This window comes from Malus sylvestris, chromosome 1, assembly GCF_916048215.2.
Source record: "Malus sylvestris chromosome 1, drMalSylv7.2, whole genome shotgun sequence".
NCBI classification, from domain to species: domain Eukaryota; kingdom Viridiplantae; phylum Streptophyta; class Magnoliopsida; order Rosales; family Rosaceae; genus Malus; species Malus sylvestris.
In genome coordinates, this window is record NC_062260.1 from 13,331,237 (window position 1) to 13,345,845 (window position 14,609).

Here is a 14,609-nt window from a genome sequence, read left to right on the forward strand (position 1 = left end):
TCTTGGGTTGGGAGCTGAGGCAGGCCATAAGAACGAAGGTTCCCACAGAGTCCTTGAGAAGAACAGCACCTGGTTCTAGGTTGAGTCCAAACATGGTGAACAGAGAGAGAGAGAGAGAGAGAGAGAGAGAGAGAGAGAGTTTCTTGGCGGGAAAGTAACAGAGGTTTTGGACGGTTGAATAGTGTGGGTTGAAAGTCCGCTGACTTTCGTTTTCTATTTTGACTTTGGGTTTTACGTAAACACCTTCATTGCAAAGAAATCCTAATTTTGTTTAGTCTGCAAATAACTCGTCATAGATTATTAATGTCGCTACTCATGTCGCCGCTTTAATTAGAAAATGTTGAGATTCCTCGGAACTCGATCTTTAATTAAAATGTCCCTATTTTTATTTTCATTACAATGAAAGGGAACTGAACTCTTAACAATCACTTAATCCTAATCCATTTACTGGTCCGGTCCCACTAGTTAAACCAACTTCAAGGACTTAAACAGGCCGTTCGATAGCCATCTATTTTCAGTTTTTGGTTGTCACTTTAGTCGGTAAGAAAGACAATCGAAACTAATAAATTCATCATGTTCTCAAATATCAACTAACCCTAAACATTCACAGCACTAGCCTTCGTCAATGCTCTAAAACCCACCAAATTAATTACCGTTAGATGAATATGATGTGATCTATCTATTGCACAAATCTCAAAATTTAAACGCAACGGCAATCAATAAGTTGGTGTGCATTACCACCACTTCAAGCAGTGGGCAAAAATACTTCAACCAAATCATGATCAGTTCCGGTTCAAACAGTGACTGGGAAACAAGACCTGGACCTTGTCGCATAAACACCAGTTGCCCAACTAAATATAACGACCCCAACAGAGTCCAGTTTCTTTCCATTTCCAGGCACCCATTGGAGGGTGACTGAAAAACACCACCTCGTCAAACAAGCACCAATTGGCTGCCAAAACAATAACTCCAAACCGAAATTTGGGACATTCAAGAAGTTAACAATCAGGACAGAGAAAGCAAACAGTGGGGGCTAGAAATTTAACAAAGTCAGATACATTAACTATTTCAAAGCATGGAACATGCTGGTCAAGGTAAACAGGAAACTAGCAAAAAGAAAATAACACAAAAGGAAGCAGAGATTTTATTTCCCCTGCTTGCACAAGCTATCCTTAGGAAGTTCAACGGTGGCCAAACCCGAACCACATCAAGTATTACAAACCAGTCTCTTAATAAAAACAAAGGTAGTTCTGAACTTTACCCAGCATCTATCTGGTACCTACAGGCCAATCCTAATAACTCTCGAGGTCCAATTAAAGTTTCAGGTCTACGAACACAAAAGCATTTCAAGGGACAATGCATCACAAAGTACTCCTCCCACCAGAGCTATAGCTTCTTGAATGGAAAGCTTCCCTTCATCCCTACGACAACAGAGAAAAACACATTATTGATTGCATAAAATAATCCATCCAAACCATTAAAAGCCAACAAAACTTTTGGCAGTCAATGGCAAATTGCTTAGCATCTAGGATCTCTACAAATTCATATATCATATCTTTGAACTTTACACAAGTACATATGGCAGATTTGGTAGAGCATGAAATGATCAACTTCCAGGAAGGTTTCCCTACTGCATTGTTCAAATTCAAGAATCGAAAAATAATCATAAACGGCAGCACACAGTTGATACCACACTTTGACTGGTGGGCTAATTAATATGTTTAGTCAGAAATGCATTCTGGTGGAAAGTATTAACCCAACGGAAAATGACAAAGTCCTAACTTCCCTGCCAGTGATTCTAAGGGCGGACCACATATAGTCTGAAAATGGAAAAAGTTTGACGGTGATTCTACTCATTCATAAATTATTCTACACACTGATACTCAAAATAACATGGTACATCCCACCATATTCCCAGAACATCATGGAAAGAACTTAGGGCAAGTTTTTTTTTCCTAAATAAGTCATTTTACAAGGGGATAGAAAGACCATTAAAATTTTCATTAAGCCCGGGTGTGGAGAATAATTTGATGGGGGAGAATGAAACCCCAAAAGAGTAAACTTAAGGACAACATGATGTTTTGAAAAGTTAATACACAAGATTATCAACATAAACTAGTTCCAATCCACCACAGCCCACCACGCCCACTCTTATTTATTACACAACATACAACAATATATTGCATACACCACAGGAGAATTTAAAAATGTAAACATGATGAGAACAGAATTAGAGATAGAACAAGACAGGCAAGCTTAAACTCAATGTTAGTAATCTAGCTCTTAAGCATCAAGGACCCAGATGTTACCATCATTGCTGTCACATCAAGGTTCTCCACCACCAATCACCGGCAATAAATTGCCTGATCAATATGGGGAGGAATTTGCTTTATCTCAGTGCCAAGTTCTTGCTCAATTCTATACCTGCAAGAAAGAAAGAATTAAGTCATCACAATATCAAAACCCATTACATTGCAGCAAATTTGGAATAGAAAAATACATACAAGTTGAAACGGTCCTCATAGGTGATCAAATTCACAGCTAAACCAAGGTGTCCAAACCTTCCAGATCGACCAACCTGCATGTGAGATCCGTGCATACACCACACCAAACAAAGACAGTAAGAAATACATCATATAAATACTGCATCAGTTTCTACTCTATCTTCATCTGCAAACACTGTTTCTTACGCACCCTGTGAAGATATGTCTCTGAGTTCTTCGGAAAATCAAAGTTAATGACAACATTAACTGCTTGAATATCTATTCCTCTTGTAAAGAGATCTGCAATTATGACCCCAGAGAGAGAGGGCAAGAGGGAGGGGGGGGGGGAGGAAAAAGATTAGACCAAATCACAAGCATCTATAGCTTTCGTTACAAACGTCAAAATTTCAACCATATGAAATGCAACTTAAAACAAAATGAATAACTCAGAAACACAGAAGAACAAAGCATGATATAGAAAGATCAAGCCAACCACATAAAGAGTGAAAAAACAGTTCATCACATGCACTATTTCTTTGATACCATCAGAAGTGCTAATACTTAAAAACAATCAGAACTTCATGGTCTAGAAAAAGTATTCTCACCAAACTTGGAAAAAAAAATTTTGTACTTTTCCACATGCAACCAAACAAAGATCAGCCACAGGCTAATAAATACATATTTTTTGTAAGGCCACCTAAATTTCTAAAAGGATCTTTCTTGTGCGAGTATATATTAATTTCAAAAGTAAAAATAAAAAGCTTGAAAATACGACATGTAGAGGGGTGGTGCTGAGAGAGAGAGAGAGAGAGCAATAAAAAAGACATACCGGTACAAACAAGATTTCTGCATGCACCATTACGGAAGTCATGAAATACTCTGTTACGATGGTCTTGCAGCATCTTTGCATGGATATAGAAACAAGAATAGCCAAGTTCTGTAATTTTCTTGGCCAACAATTCAACCCGGTTCACAGAGTTACAGAATATGATTGACTGGTTTATTTGAAGCTGAAAAAACAGATCCATCATCACATCCATCAGTGTGAAGTGAAGTTAAAGTACATGACAACAAATGGTTGTACCCAGTGCACAAGGCTCCCGCTTTACGCAGGGTCTGGGAGAAAGTACATGACAACAAATAAATAAATAATAACAGTTCATATCAAACCTTAGAGAAAAGGGTGTTTAGGCAGTGGACTTTCTGTCTCTCCTCCACAAAGGCGTAAAATTGTGTAATACCCTTTAGAGTAAGCTCATCCATAAGATTGATAACATACGGTTTTTGCAGATATCTATCCTTAAAGTCCTTGACAGTAACAGGAAATGTAGCTGAAAACATCAAAATCTGTCGATGTGAAGGTAAGAAGCGGATCAACTGCTCTACCGAAGGTTGAAATTCCGGCGACATAAGTTTATCAGCCTGTAAGACATTGACAAATACATCATCAGATTGTTTCAGTATATGATGCTAAAACCAACCAACAATTTTCACCCCTTTCTACTGAAGGCGGAATCTGATCTTGGTATCCCTCCTCTACACTTAAAAGACACTCCTAACAAGTCAAATCACAGATTAGTTAAAACAAATAATGTCACGAGCTTAAAGATACAAGCTTAACCTAGAAACTTAACACACTCCTAAGACAGATCATGAGATGACTAATAGTTCAACATTCAATTTTACCAAATAGAGTATCTACTATAAAAAAGTTCTTAAAAGTGGAAGCCCAAAACTAATAACACCCAAAAGAGAACAAGGATGATATAATATAACCAACAACTTCATTACGTAAAATTAATGGAGAGCTGGATAAGTATTTACCTCATCCATAACAAGCATAGAACAATCCTTCAAGATGCAAACACCTTTCTTTGCAAGATCTAAAATTCTTCCAGGAGTTCCGACAAGTAAGTGAACTGGTTGATATAAACGCATGATATCATCCTTTAAGCTGGTGCCTCCGGTTGTAACCATAACTTGAATTTGCAAATGCTTCCCTAGCTCCTTACAGACTTGTGATGTTTGAAGAGCCAACTCACGAGTTGGAACAAGAATAACAACTGCAGAAGAATAAAACAAGTATCAACACAAAAAGGCTGTCAATATATGGGTTGTCATACAAGCAGTTTCTATAACAAAATCATAATCCCGCTCCCTAGCAGATTGGTAGCATTTTTATACCAGAACTCTGTTAAACACTTAATTAGCAAAAAAAATTCTAGTCTATCAAGCAGCATTTAAAACAAAAGTGTATCTTTTGATTGAGCCTAATGAAATAGATGATGTGCAGGAAGATGAAATTAGATGGTAGAGAACAAACCTTGTATCACATTGTTATCTTGATCAATTTTTTCCAATGCAGGGATGCAAAATGCAGCTGTCTTTCCCGTCCCATTTTTAGCTCTAGCAAGAATATCACTACCAGTTAAAGCAATTGGAATACTTTCTTCCTGAATAGGAGATGGTCTTTCAAATCCCTTCTCATATATTCCCATCAGCAGCTCACGTTTCAGAAAATAGTCCTCAAACTCATTTCCTTTTGTTGCCGTTACATCCTGGAGCAAATCATTAGCAACTAGATTAAGAAATCACAAACTATTATTTTAAATAACTTGATTTTATAGATGTGAACTTAAACAACTTGATATTTCACTCTTGAATTGAATGGTGCGCTCTTCAAATCTAGAGACAAGCATCATATTAATAATACAGTACACATGATCAAGAAATGCATACCAAATAATAAATAACTAACCTCTGTTCTGAAACGTGTATCAGCTGGTGGAATCTTTAACCTGGCCTTCCAATCTTGCGAACTAAAGAGGGTAAGTCAAAGAGAAAACCAAAATAAGATACCATGTAGAGTATGATTTATAACGATTATATATGTTGCACAATAAGGAAAAACAATAAACAGATAAAATATTAACATATAAGTGTTCAAAAAATATGTTACAAGAAAGCTTTTCCGTTAGGTAAAATATAAAATTATAAAGTTATAAACCAATAACCAAACATTCTAATTTGATATTTAAAACTGGCATTATGATTTATGAACTCAGGTGGTACATGGAAGCAACTCCAATGTCAAGAATTCCTAAGCATATAACTTGAGTCTTCACTTATACTAAATAACCAACCCGTAGATACAGAAACTTTAAACTACACTATCAACCAGATTGACTAAAGAATCATCAAGAATCTTTGTCCAAGAAACAGGTCTAAAGAGCTAAATTTTCAAACGAAATGACTCAGATGTACTAATTTTAGCGGTTTTAACCCAATAAGAAATTCCCCCACACCCTAATCATATTTTTCCATCTTTAGCCTATATAGAACACCAGCAAACAATAGATAGTTTAATATTTAATACTAATTAGTATAATCACATTTTTTATCGATACATTTTAATGGATGGATCCAGAAAAGAACTAGACCAGTGCCTGTGGCCCTTGCTAATTTCTTTTTCTGTTAACTCAGAAGTATATGGGTCTTCAATCCGATTAATCCCCATGGACACGTGTAGACGCTCCAATCCCCAGCGAGGACAAACAATGGAAGGTGGACCTACAGGACTGTACAAATCCATGGAGAATTGAACATGCGGCAAATGTTTCATGAGGCTCTTATCTCTGCCCATCCTACAATTGGACTAACCCCAGCAGATTTTGGAAACTAATCCCCAAGCACATGTGTCGACACCAATCAGAAAAATCCAGAAAAGCAATGATAGGGCCCCATAGGAGAAGACACATCCGTGTACAATTGAACAAGTGACCAATACTTTCCGAGGCGCTTATCTTAGGACTAACCCGAGGGAGATTTGTGACCCTCATCAATTGAAGGCACACTGAAAAAAATATTCTGACCTTTCTACAATTTAGACACCCAAAGACAAGCAAAAACAGATTTTCTTTCAAGGAATTTTTTTGAAATTAATAACTCAAGCACGAGAAATATCTGACACCCAAATGGAACCCGAACAGGAATTAGATAAGTTACTCCACGCGTCGTACATCCATGAGAGGTCAAAAGCTTATCAATTAAAGACACTCCATTAACACCAGATGGGAAAGCAACTTACCTATATTCCAAAATCAGATAATTTTTCACATATTCCTCAATGTCTTATGATACACATGTAGCATATCAAACTGCTAAAGACCTTATTCAACACAGAATTTCTAAAATAACAATCTTCTGCAGAATAACCATATTCCTCTACATTACGATTCCAATCCAAATCCATAACAAAACCCATTTCACCAAATGGCGCAATAACACAACTAGATTCCTAACGAACCCATTTTTCCTAACAACAAATAAAAGCCAACCATAATAGGAAACATGCATTATACGAAAGAAAGAACACACCTCGGGTCGACAGCTTCCGACTGCACGGTCTTTTCCACCTCATCAACGGCTGAATCAGCACTCGTACTCCCACCCAACTGGCCTCTCCTGAGCCACTGCTGTTGCTGTTGTAGTTGCTGCTGTTGATGCTGTTGGTGTTGCTGCTGCTGCTGCTGCTGCTGAAAGTACTGCTGCTGGTGATGATGGTTCGGCAAAAGGTTCCTCTGTACATACTGCTGCTGATGCGGCGGACGGGACTGGAATGCAGGGTTCGCATTCATGCCGCCGCCCCTCCCAGCTCCGATCCCCGGCGGGTACCTCCCTCTATTACTGTTCATCACAACGATTCAAACCCTAAAACCCTAAAAATTTCTGAAAATCTAAAAAAAACAAACAAAATTGAAAGGAACGGGACTAGGGTTTCTCTGGGTCGATAGATCGTAACCGCAAATCGGCGAAACCAAGCGCGAATTTAAAAGGTTTTCTCCGCTTGATAACGAAATTGGGGGAAAATTGCTACAAAACGAAGAGAATGAATGAAATCAAAGCTAAGGTTTTGGTAAGTTGTGAGAAAATCGGGGGCTTTTCTGTACGGATCTTGAGCGAAATGAGTGCCTCTGAGTGAAAATTTGAAGGGTTCGTTTGTTTATCTCCAGAGAAATTGAGAGAAATCAGAGGTAATTGTTGGATTGGGAATCCATGGAAGACTTGTGAAAACTCCAAAGGAGCGACAGAGAGAGAGAGAGAGAGAGAGGGATGACGAACTGCTTTTTGGGAAAAGGTCTAGGGCGTCATATATGTTTCTATTTGCTGAATGGCCCCCACAGTTTTCTTATATTACATCAGAGTCTCAGACCATCGATTGTTTTGTTTTTTGAAATGAATTCTATGTAATTGCTTGTTTTTGTTTTTTTCTATCCTTTTTTATTTCTTTAAAATACGAGACCGATGACACATGCTATACATGCGTATAAGTTAGAAGTTAAGTGTCGGGTAAGGAAATAGAATTGATATAAAAGTTACAGAATTATCGAATGATTCATTTTCATAAATAAGTTATTTAAGCAATTAAGAGAAATGAAGGGCATGTTTGAACTTTCCAAAAATAAAATATCCAAGTGTTAATGCTTATTAATATTTAGCTCACAATTTAAGATTTCTAATACACCATTAAGATTAAGAGTGAAGCAAGAAAATAAACCCAATGAGGGATTCAATTACATTTTACCATCTATGGGAAATTCTAGGTGTACAACTCGATGTGTCATTTATTATCTAAGGACAACGTACTTTAGAGAGCTTTTAGACATTTTACCACTTAAGAGAAATTCTAGCGGTATAACTCGATGTGTCATTTATTATATGAGGACAACGTACTTTAGGAAGTTTTTAGTTGTAGAACGCGTAGCGCTGAACTTAAAAGATTCAATAATGAGTTGTTATTTACGGGGTTACATTCCTTAGGGAGATCCTAGTTGTCGCACTCCTATTAATGGGACTCACAACATCCAATTTGAGTTGTTTTATGAAATTACATCCTTTGGGGAGCGTCCAAGTGTAGCATTCGTATAATGTGTCGTTGCTTGAGGAGCAATGTATCGTTGGAGGGCCCGTATTGTTGGAATTACAGCAGCCAATAATTCATTTGCTATTTAGGAACAACGCCTATTCGAGAATACCAACTATAGCAATTATATAGATGGACTAACAACTTTTTTTTTTAATAGTAAATTGGGACACACTAAAATTTGCCATTTTCAGCACTAATCTTACCTTTTGCATCAATTTCATTAGGAAGGCCTACTTCCACCGTCAAACTCTCCACCTTTGCTTTTAGTGCTTCTACATTCAAAGCAGCAAGAACATCCTCCTTTATCTTTGCTTCTGCTTTTTTTCTTTCTTCTGAACTTGATGAGACTTTTGCTATATCAGCCCTCAGCTCCTCTATTCTTTCATTAATACCGGCTTCATTCACAACTTTCTCAATCTCCTCATAAATCTCGGCATTTGCCTTTACAATCTTCTCCTTCAGCTCTGGAGGAGCAGTCACCACATTTTTCTTTGTCACGCCGACAACCTCCAAGTTAGCTGACTTCAGGACCTCTATAACTCTTTCTCAACCCCCTCTACTTCTTCCATCAAGTCCTTATCTGTTGCTTCCCCTTTCGATGTCTTTTCTCGAGCATTCTTCAAAAGTTCCATCTTCTCTTTTAGCTCGGTTGGGATTCTCTGATTAATCTCAGCTTTCAGCTTCTGTTTTCTCTCCTCTACCTCAATAAGTCTGCTAACAATGTTTAGCTTTTCAAGCTTCTACTTTAAGTGAAGGTATGCCCCTGGCCGCGACAAGTTATGGTTAAACTCTTGCATGATTTTATCAACTTTCTCCTTCAAATTACGGTTAAGGGGCTGACTTGGTGTGTGTTCTAAGGCTTTAGATAATTCCAACTTCACTGCCTCGAGTTTCTCTTACAAACCCATCGAAATAAATGCATTTGCCATCTCCTTGTCTACGTCTTGCTTCAGTTTTTCAATTGTTTGGATTGTAACTGGATGGAATGGTCCCTTTGCTTCCAGGATCTTCTTTTTTAAATTCTCAATTTCTGCCTCTAAGTCAGCAGCCTTTGGCATGTTAACTTCGGAGGGCTTAATGTTGTGTTTCCTCTTCAGTTCCATTGGAATGCCTTCTTGATAACCTCCTATTAATCGGAATTTAAGCCTCCGATGCTGAAGCAACTCTTCTGTATTCATTTTTTCCAGCTCCTAGGTACATTTAATATAGAGGTAAGAGATAAATGAACGGAAACACACGTGATTTGAGGACACAGGGAGCAGTTTTTATTGTGTTTGACTAAGGCATGGAGTGTGCAAGTGCAACACATGATACAAGGACATGGTGATGTGCACACTATCTTTTATTTATATAGAACCTATCCGGACTCGATATATCTTACTTATGAAAGAACCATATTTACCAAAATAATTATGCAGACGGGAGTCGTGTCTAACATTATCGAAGAAATGCTCAACAACTTGATAAGTTTGCTCTCCTTCTAAGAAAATCCAGGCTTAATTCTTTGAAGCATTGAAAGAAATACCAACATGAGCGGACATGAGCAAACTTTGTACGAAAGAAGTCTGTGGGGGATTCCGATAAATTAAACAGAATGGAAAGTGAAAAATGGCCAAACTAAAACAAGAACTATTTAGAGGGAAGATTTCTTGTTTTTTACCCTATCTGTGTGAGAAGATATGAAAATTGAAATTACCTTTATTGCTTGTGTGATTGTTGTCTTAATTTGTTGGGAAGTCCATGCAGGATCAGCATGCGCGCCACCAAGAGGCTCTTGTAACAGCAGCTACAACATCGATAACAACCAAATCGAACACCATAAACTAGTATTGGCTTATTAGTTTGTCATCAATTTAAACAAAGCAAACAAAAAGTGCATTAATCTCCTATAAAGTTTTCACTTGGAAAAAAGAAAAATATGTATAATCAAAGTTCAAACTAAAACTTAGGCATGAAACTTATATTTTCATGGCAATACTTCAAAGCCACTACAAAGACAGTAGAAATTGTGATCTTGTAATTCAAAAAAGAGGAAGAAATCGTAAGAGCTTGAAAGAAGAAAGAAAAAGATTGAAGATCAAGGAAGGGGAGGAGAACACGACTTATCATATCATAAAAATTCCAACTGCTGAGAATTAGTGGCAACATTTGTTTTCTCACCTCACAGTGTCATATTAATGAGACGATGTATGATTCATGAAGGAAAAACACTTACGGGAATGATCCCATCGGCGATTTTTAGTCTATAATGCTCTTGAGTCATTATCCTTAGTTTTTCTGCTACCTAAACATTTTCAGAACTACGTTATGATTTAAGAAAAGGCCCAATCCCAAATGGGCTCATACGTCAAGACTTCTAATACCTTAGGAGCTGTTTGGGAAGATTTCCACAATATTGCAGCGCATGCTTCAGGGCTGCTCCGAGAAACAAAGGCACAAGAAATATGTTGCATAAACCATGGCATCAAGTCTGAAAAGCGACGATGATCAAAACTTAAAGCACCCCTCTATTCTAATGTTTCGTAAAATTATACTTCTTAAGTAACAATGTTGGAGAAGTGTACCAAGTGAAGGAAGGTATTATCACCTTGCAATATAGAAAGCAGAGTTCTCCAGCATAAATAGTTTATTGGAACAAGCAATGGCTAGAACACCACCTAAACCACCTTCTCTAGTTACAACCATTATAATGGGCACTTTCAGGCCAAACATAGTCCTCAAATTCTATGCTATTGCCTCACCCTGCATAAAGAAAAAGTGAAAATGTTTACTTTGTGGTAACATGTTGACAAAATAAAGAAATGGTCCTTCCGAAAGAAAAAGATGAACTATTGATGGGAATTTGCAAATTAAGTAGAAAAGTTGCATACGCACTTGACCAAGTTCCTCAGATTTGAGATCAGCAAAGGCCCCGGGAGTGTCAACAAACGTAACAATGGGAAATCTATGATGATCATCATTCTGAGAACCTTCCGATAGCTGTTAGCAAAGTATGCTCAACCAAACATGGTTCGAAGTATGTTCTAACAAGTAACCTAATGAAAATATACTTGAAACATACTCGTGAGGAGTTGGCATTGCAAAGTTGCGAGCAATGTTCTCCTTGGTGTTTCTACCTTTCTGATGACCTATAAACATGTAGGATTGGCCATCCATGCTCCTAAGACCTGTCACAATAGCCGGATCATCATAGCAAGCATGATCTCCATGTAGTTCCACCCACTATAACATTTTCGTTTTGAGAGAAAAAAGTAAGAGCTCCGATTACTAATTGTTATGCAATCATACGAACAGAAGTTCTAATCTGATGTATATCACCAACTATCTTTTATGTAATGTTCAAAATATGATCAATAAATGTCGGTCTGTTTGGATGTTGAGCGATAGATAACCGTTAGATCAGTGTCAAATGTTTGTATAAGTCCTTCAAGGCCTAAACTTGAAGTAAAGAAGGATTGGAAACCGCATCATTAAGATATTACCGATAAAATGAATGAATTTATTGTGAATTTTGATATATGAGTCAAAATCTCCTCAGCAGAGCTAGGTATATGATCAAACACTTATGCCAAGTTTGAAATTATTTCGAACAATTTAAGGATGAAGTCAAATGTGAATTTCTCATACAACTCATGCGATTTCACTCTGAAAAGCAACTTTGACAAATAGTAGGGATTGCCGGACTTGAATTCTCTACATGTTGATACTTGTTCTCCAGTGCAACAATTTGATCGTTGAAGTCCAGACTAGTTTCATTAGCCATTCTACGTATCTACACAAAGAAGATTGAATAAATGCCAAAAATTTGAAAAAAGGCTCAAAGTATAAGATGGTTGTTCTTTTTACTGGTTCAATATTATGCAGAATATGCTTTAAGTAACAATAAAATGATGACATCAACAAACCTCAGTAAACTTTTTATTGAGATCAACAAGTGGCTTCTCGAATGGTAGGGTAACTTGCTTTGGCTTCTCAGTCAGAGGCTTGAAATGAGACAGGTAACTCAAGTGGCCACTGATGATGTTTGGATCAATATTATGAGGCCATAGATAATCACAGTTCTTCCCCTTTTTAATTTTTGCGCTAACACGAAACTTCCTCTGGTTTCTAATCCTATGACCTTCCAAATCCTTGGACCTGATTCCATTTGCCCTTGTAAAAGAACTTCTGAGCAATTCACTAGCAAAAAGATCATTTCTTGAAAACGGATGGAACAATTCTAATCCACGATCTTCTCCTCTGCTTCTTCTTCCACAATTTCCAGCAATTAGTGATAGGGTAGTCATCTCATTAAACAACTCACTACCTTTTAAATCAATACATCACCTGCCAAATTTTCACATGCTGCACTCTGCATTTACACAAAAATGCAAGTTTCTTTGAAATTAGTACAAACCGATAGAACAAAATAGTGAATCAGAAAAGCTTTGATTCATTTGCCTATTTCCGACATATGAATACCAAAGAGGGCAAACGGAAACACTTTTTTCATGTTACTAGCGAAAGAAAAGCAAACAACCAACAATCACAAACTAAGCACACAAAATTTGAAGATAACAACAAAAATTTTAGATTAACTTCAAATGTATTGCAAATTTGTTTCATAATCAAGAATGCCCTTCGCCTTTGGAAATCCAAGCAAAAGGGGACTTGAATTCTCACCAGAGCCAGATTTCCCCTAATGAAAGAGTTACAATGAGGGCTTCAATTGGAAAAGTCAGGTAAACTAAAAAGAATAAAAACTAAAAGGAACCAACAACCAGATAAAGCCAAGTTGGAAAAGCAATAAACAATCAGCATCCATTACTCAATTTGTCTAGATAAAGGGCTATGAGAAGTGCCAAATTTAAACAATTCCCTAATTAGGACATAAAATAATTAATTAACAACCTCACTACTCCATCAATATATACATAATACACATTAAGAATTCAAGTTCATGAGCTTACCGCTGCATCCAAAACCACTTAATTCCCATGCGTATTAAGTCCTGCTTCAAAAGCTCAAACATTTTCACCTAAAAGAAAAAAAATAATCAAAAGGGCACATCAAAAACCATCAAATATTCTTCCTTTCTGCTTTTACTCAATTTTCTCATAAACCAAACAAGAAATAAGCATATGGGTACCTTAGAACTTAAGCAAAAACTGCAAAGGTCTTGACTTTTTAGCGCCAACAATTCAGATAAACTTCTGTAGCAAGACGTTTTCAGAAAAACAAAAATTGAAGGAGAGAATGTTGGTAAATTTTTTACTGTTTTTTTTTCGTTGCCAGTTATAGGCTGACTGCTAAATCCCGGTAAAGTGGGAGAGTGGCAGAGTAGGTCTAGACGGAGGTGGAAAAAGGTGATTGGGAGGTGTGATGCACGTGCTTTGAACTTTGAAGGTGAAGGTGGATTGGATAGGATATGCAATGCTGCATGGAGAAGATACGCCCATCGTCTAATGAGGATAACACTTCCATCTATATCCGGGGCCAACTAAAAGAAAAACTATGTATATAATATACCGTCATATTAAGGCATTGGAGTCGATAACGTTGACAATGAATTCCGCGTAGATTAGAGATCTTGTATGTGTTTATAAATAATTAAGTTATTTCTTATATTATCAGTTAGTTTTATGGTGAAATTTCAAGTTTCTTCAAATAATACATTATGTGAATGAAAACATATACATAATATGCACAAGACATCATAGTGATAGCGTTTGCGTGTTATGGTTTTTTTTTTTAACAAACAATATTATCTACACTAAAGAGATAGGGTGTGCTTAGCCTCACAATGGATTAGTAATAATGTGGTTCAAACTCATATTTGGCAAAAATTGAACCTAAGACCTCTCACTTACAAGTGAAGAGGAATATTACTAGACCGTATAGACATATAGCACTAAGTAGCATAAAGAAGAATAGCGGACGTGTTTTATGTTAACATTCTTAGATAGATGCAAGTGTTGGATAACCCTGGAAGTTAACGTATTCTTTTTCCACCCAATGATTGCTTTCTTAAGTCAAAACCAAACCAAATCGGCCACTACAATTCAAACTCTATGTTATGAATTCAGTCAGACTGATGCCTGTTCCTAAGACTGGTCCTTGCCATTCGATGGATGAGGCATCACAACTTTAAGAAAATCTGGATACAGTAAAATTATTTTTTGATACCATCAACATCGATAGTGTGGGAAGAGGTGATTAGC

The 14,609-nt window shown here is 37.0% G+C and overlaps 1 protein-coding gene and 1 pseudogene across 1 annotated transcript; both read right to left on the bottom strand.

Moving 5' to 3' along the window:
• Positions 1–1,040: 1,040 nt before the first annotated feature.
• LOC126621016 (DEAD-box ATP-dependent RNA helicase 8-like) lies at positions 1,041–7,619 on the bottom strand. Its single transcript, XM_050289377.1, has 10 exons — positions 6,861–7,619; positions 5,242–5,302; positions 4,807–5,041; positions 4,308–4,546; positions 3,654–3,905; positions 3,313–3,493; positions 2,695–2,783; positions 2,505–2,578; positions 2,310–2,424; positions 1,041–1,421 (listed from the first exon to the last, which is right to left on the bottom strand). Exons 1-9 carry the CDS (start codon positions 7,175–7,177, stop codon positions 2,346–2,348), a joined length of 1,527 nt encoding a protein of 508 aa, XP_050145334.1. The 5' UTR covers positions 7,178–7,619; the 3' UTR covers positions 1,041–1,421; positions 2,310–2,345.
• A 961-nt stretch (positions 7,620–8,580) lies between these two features.
• LOC126612094 (acetyl-coenzyme A carboxylase carboxyl transferase subunit alpha, chloroplastic-like) lies at positions 8,581–12,695 on the bottom strand (annotated as a pseudogene).
• Positions 12,696–14,609: the final 1,914 nt, after the last annotated feature.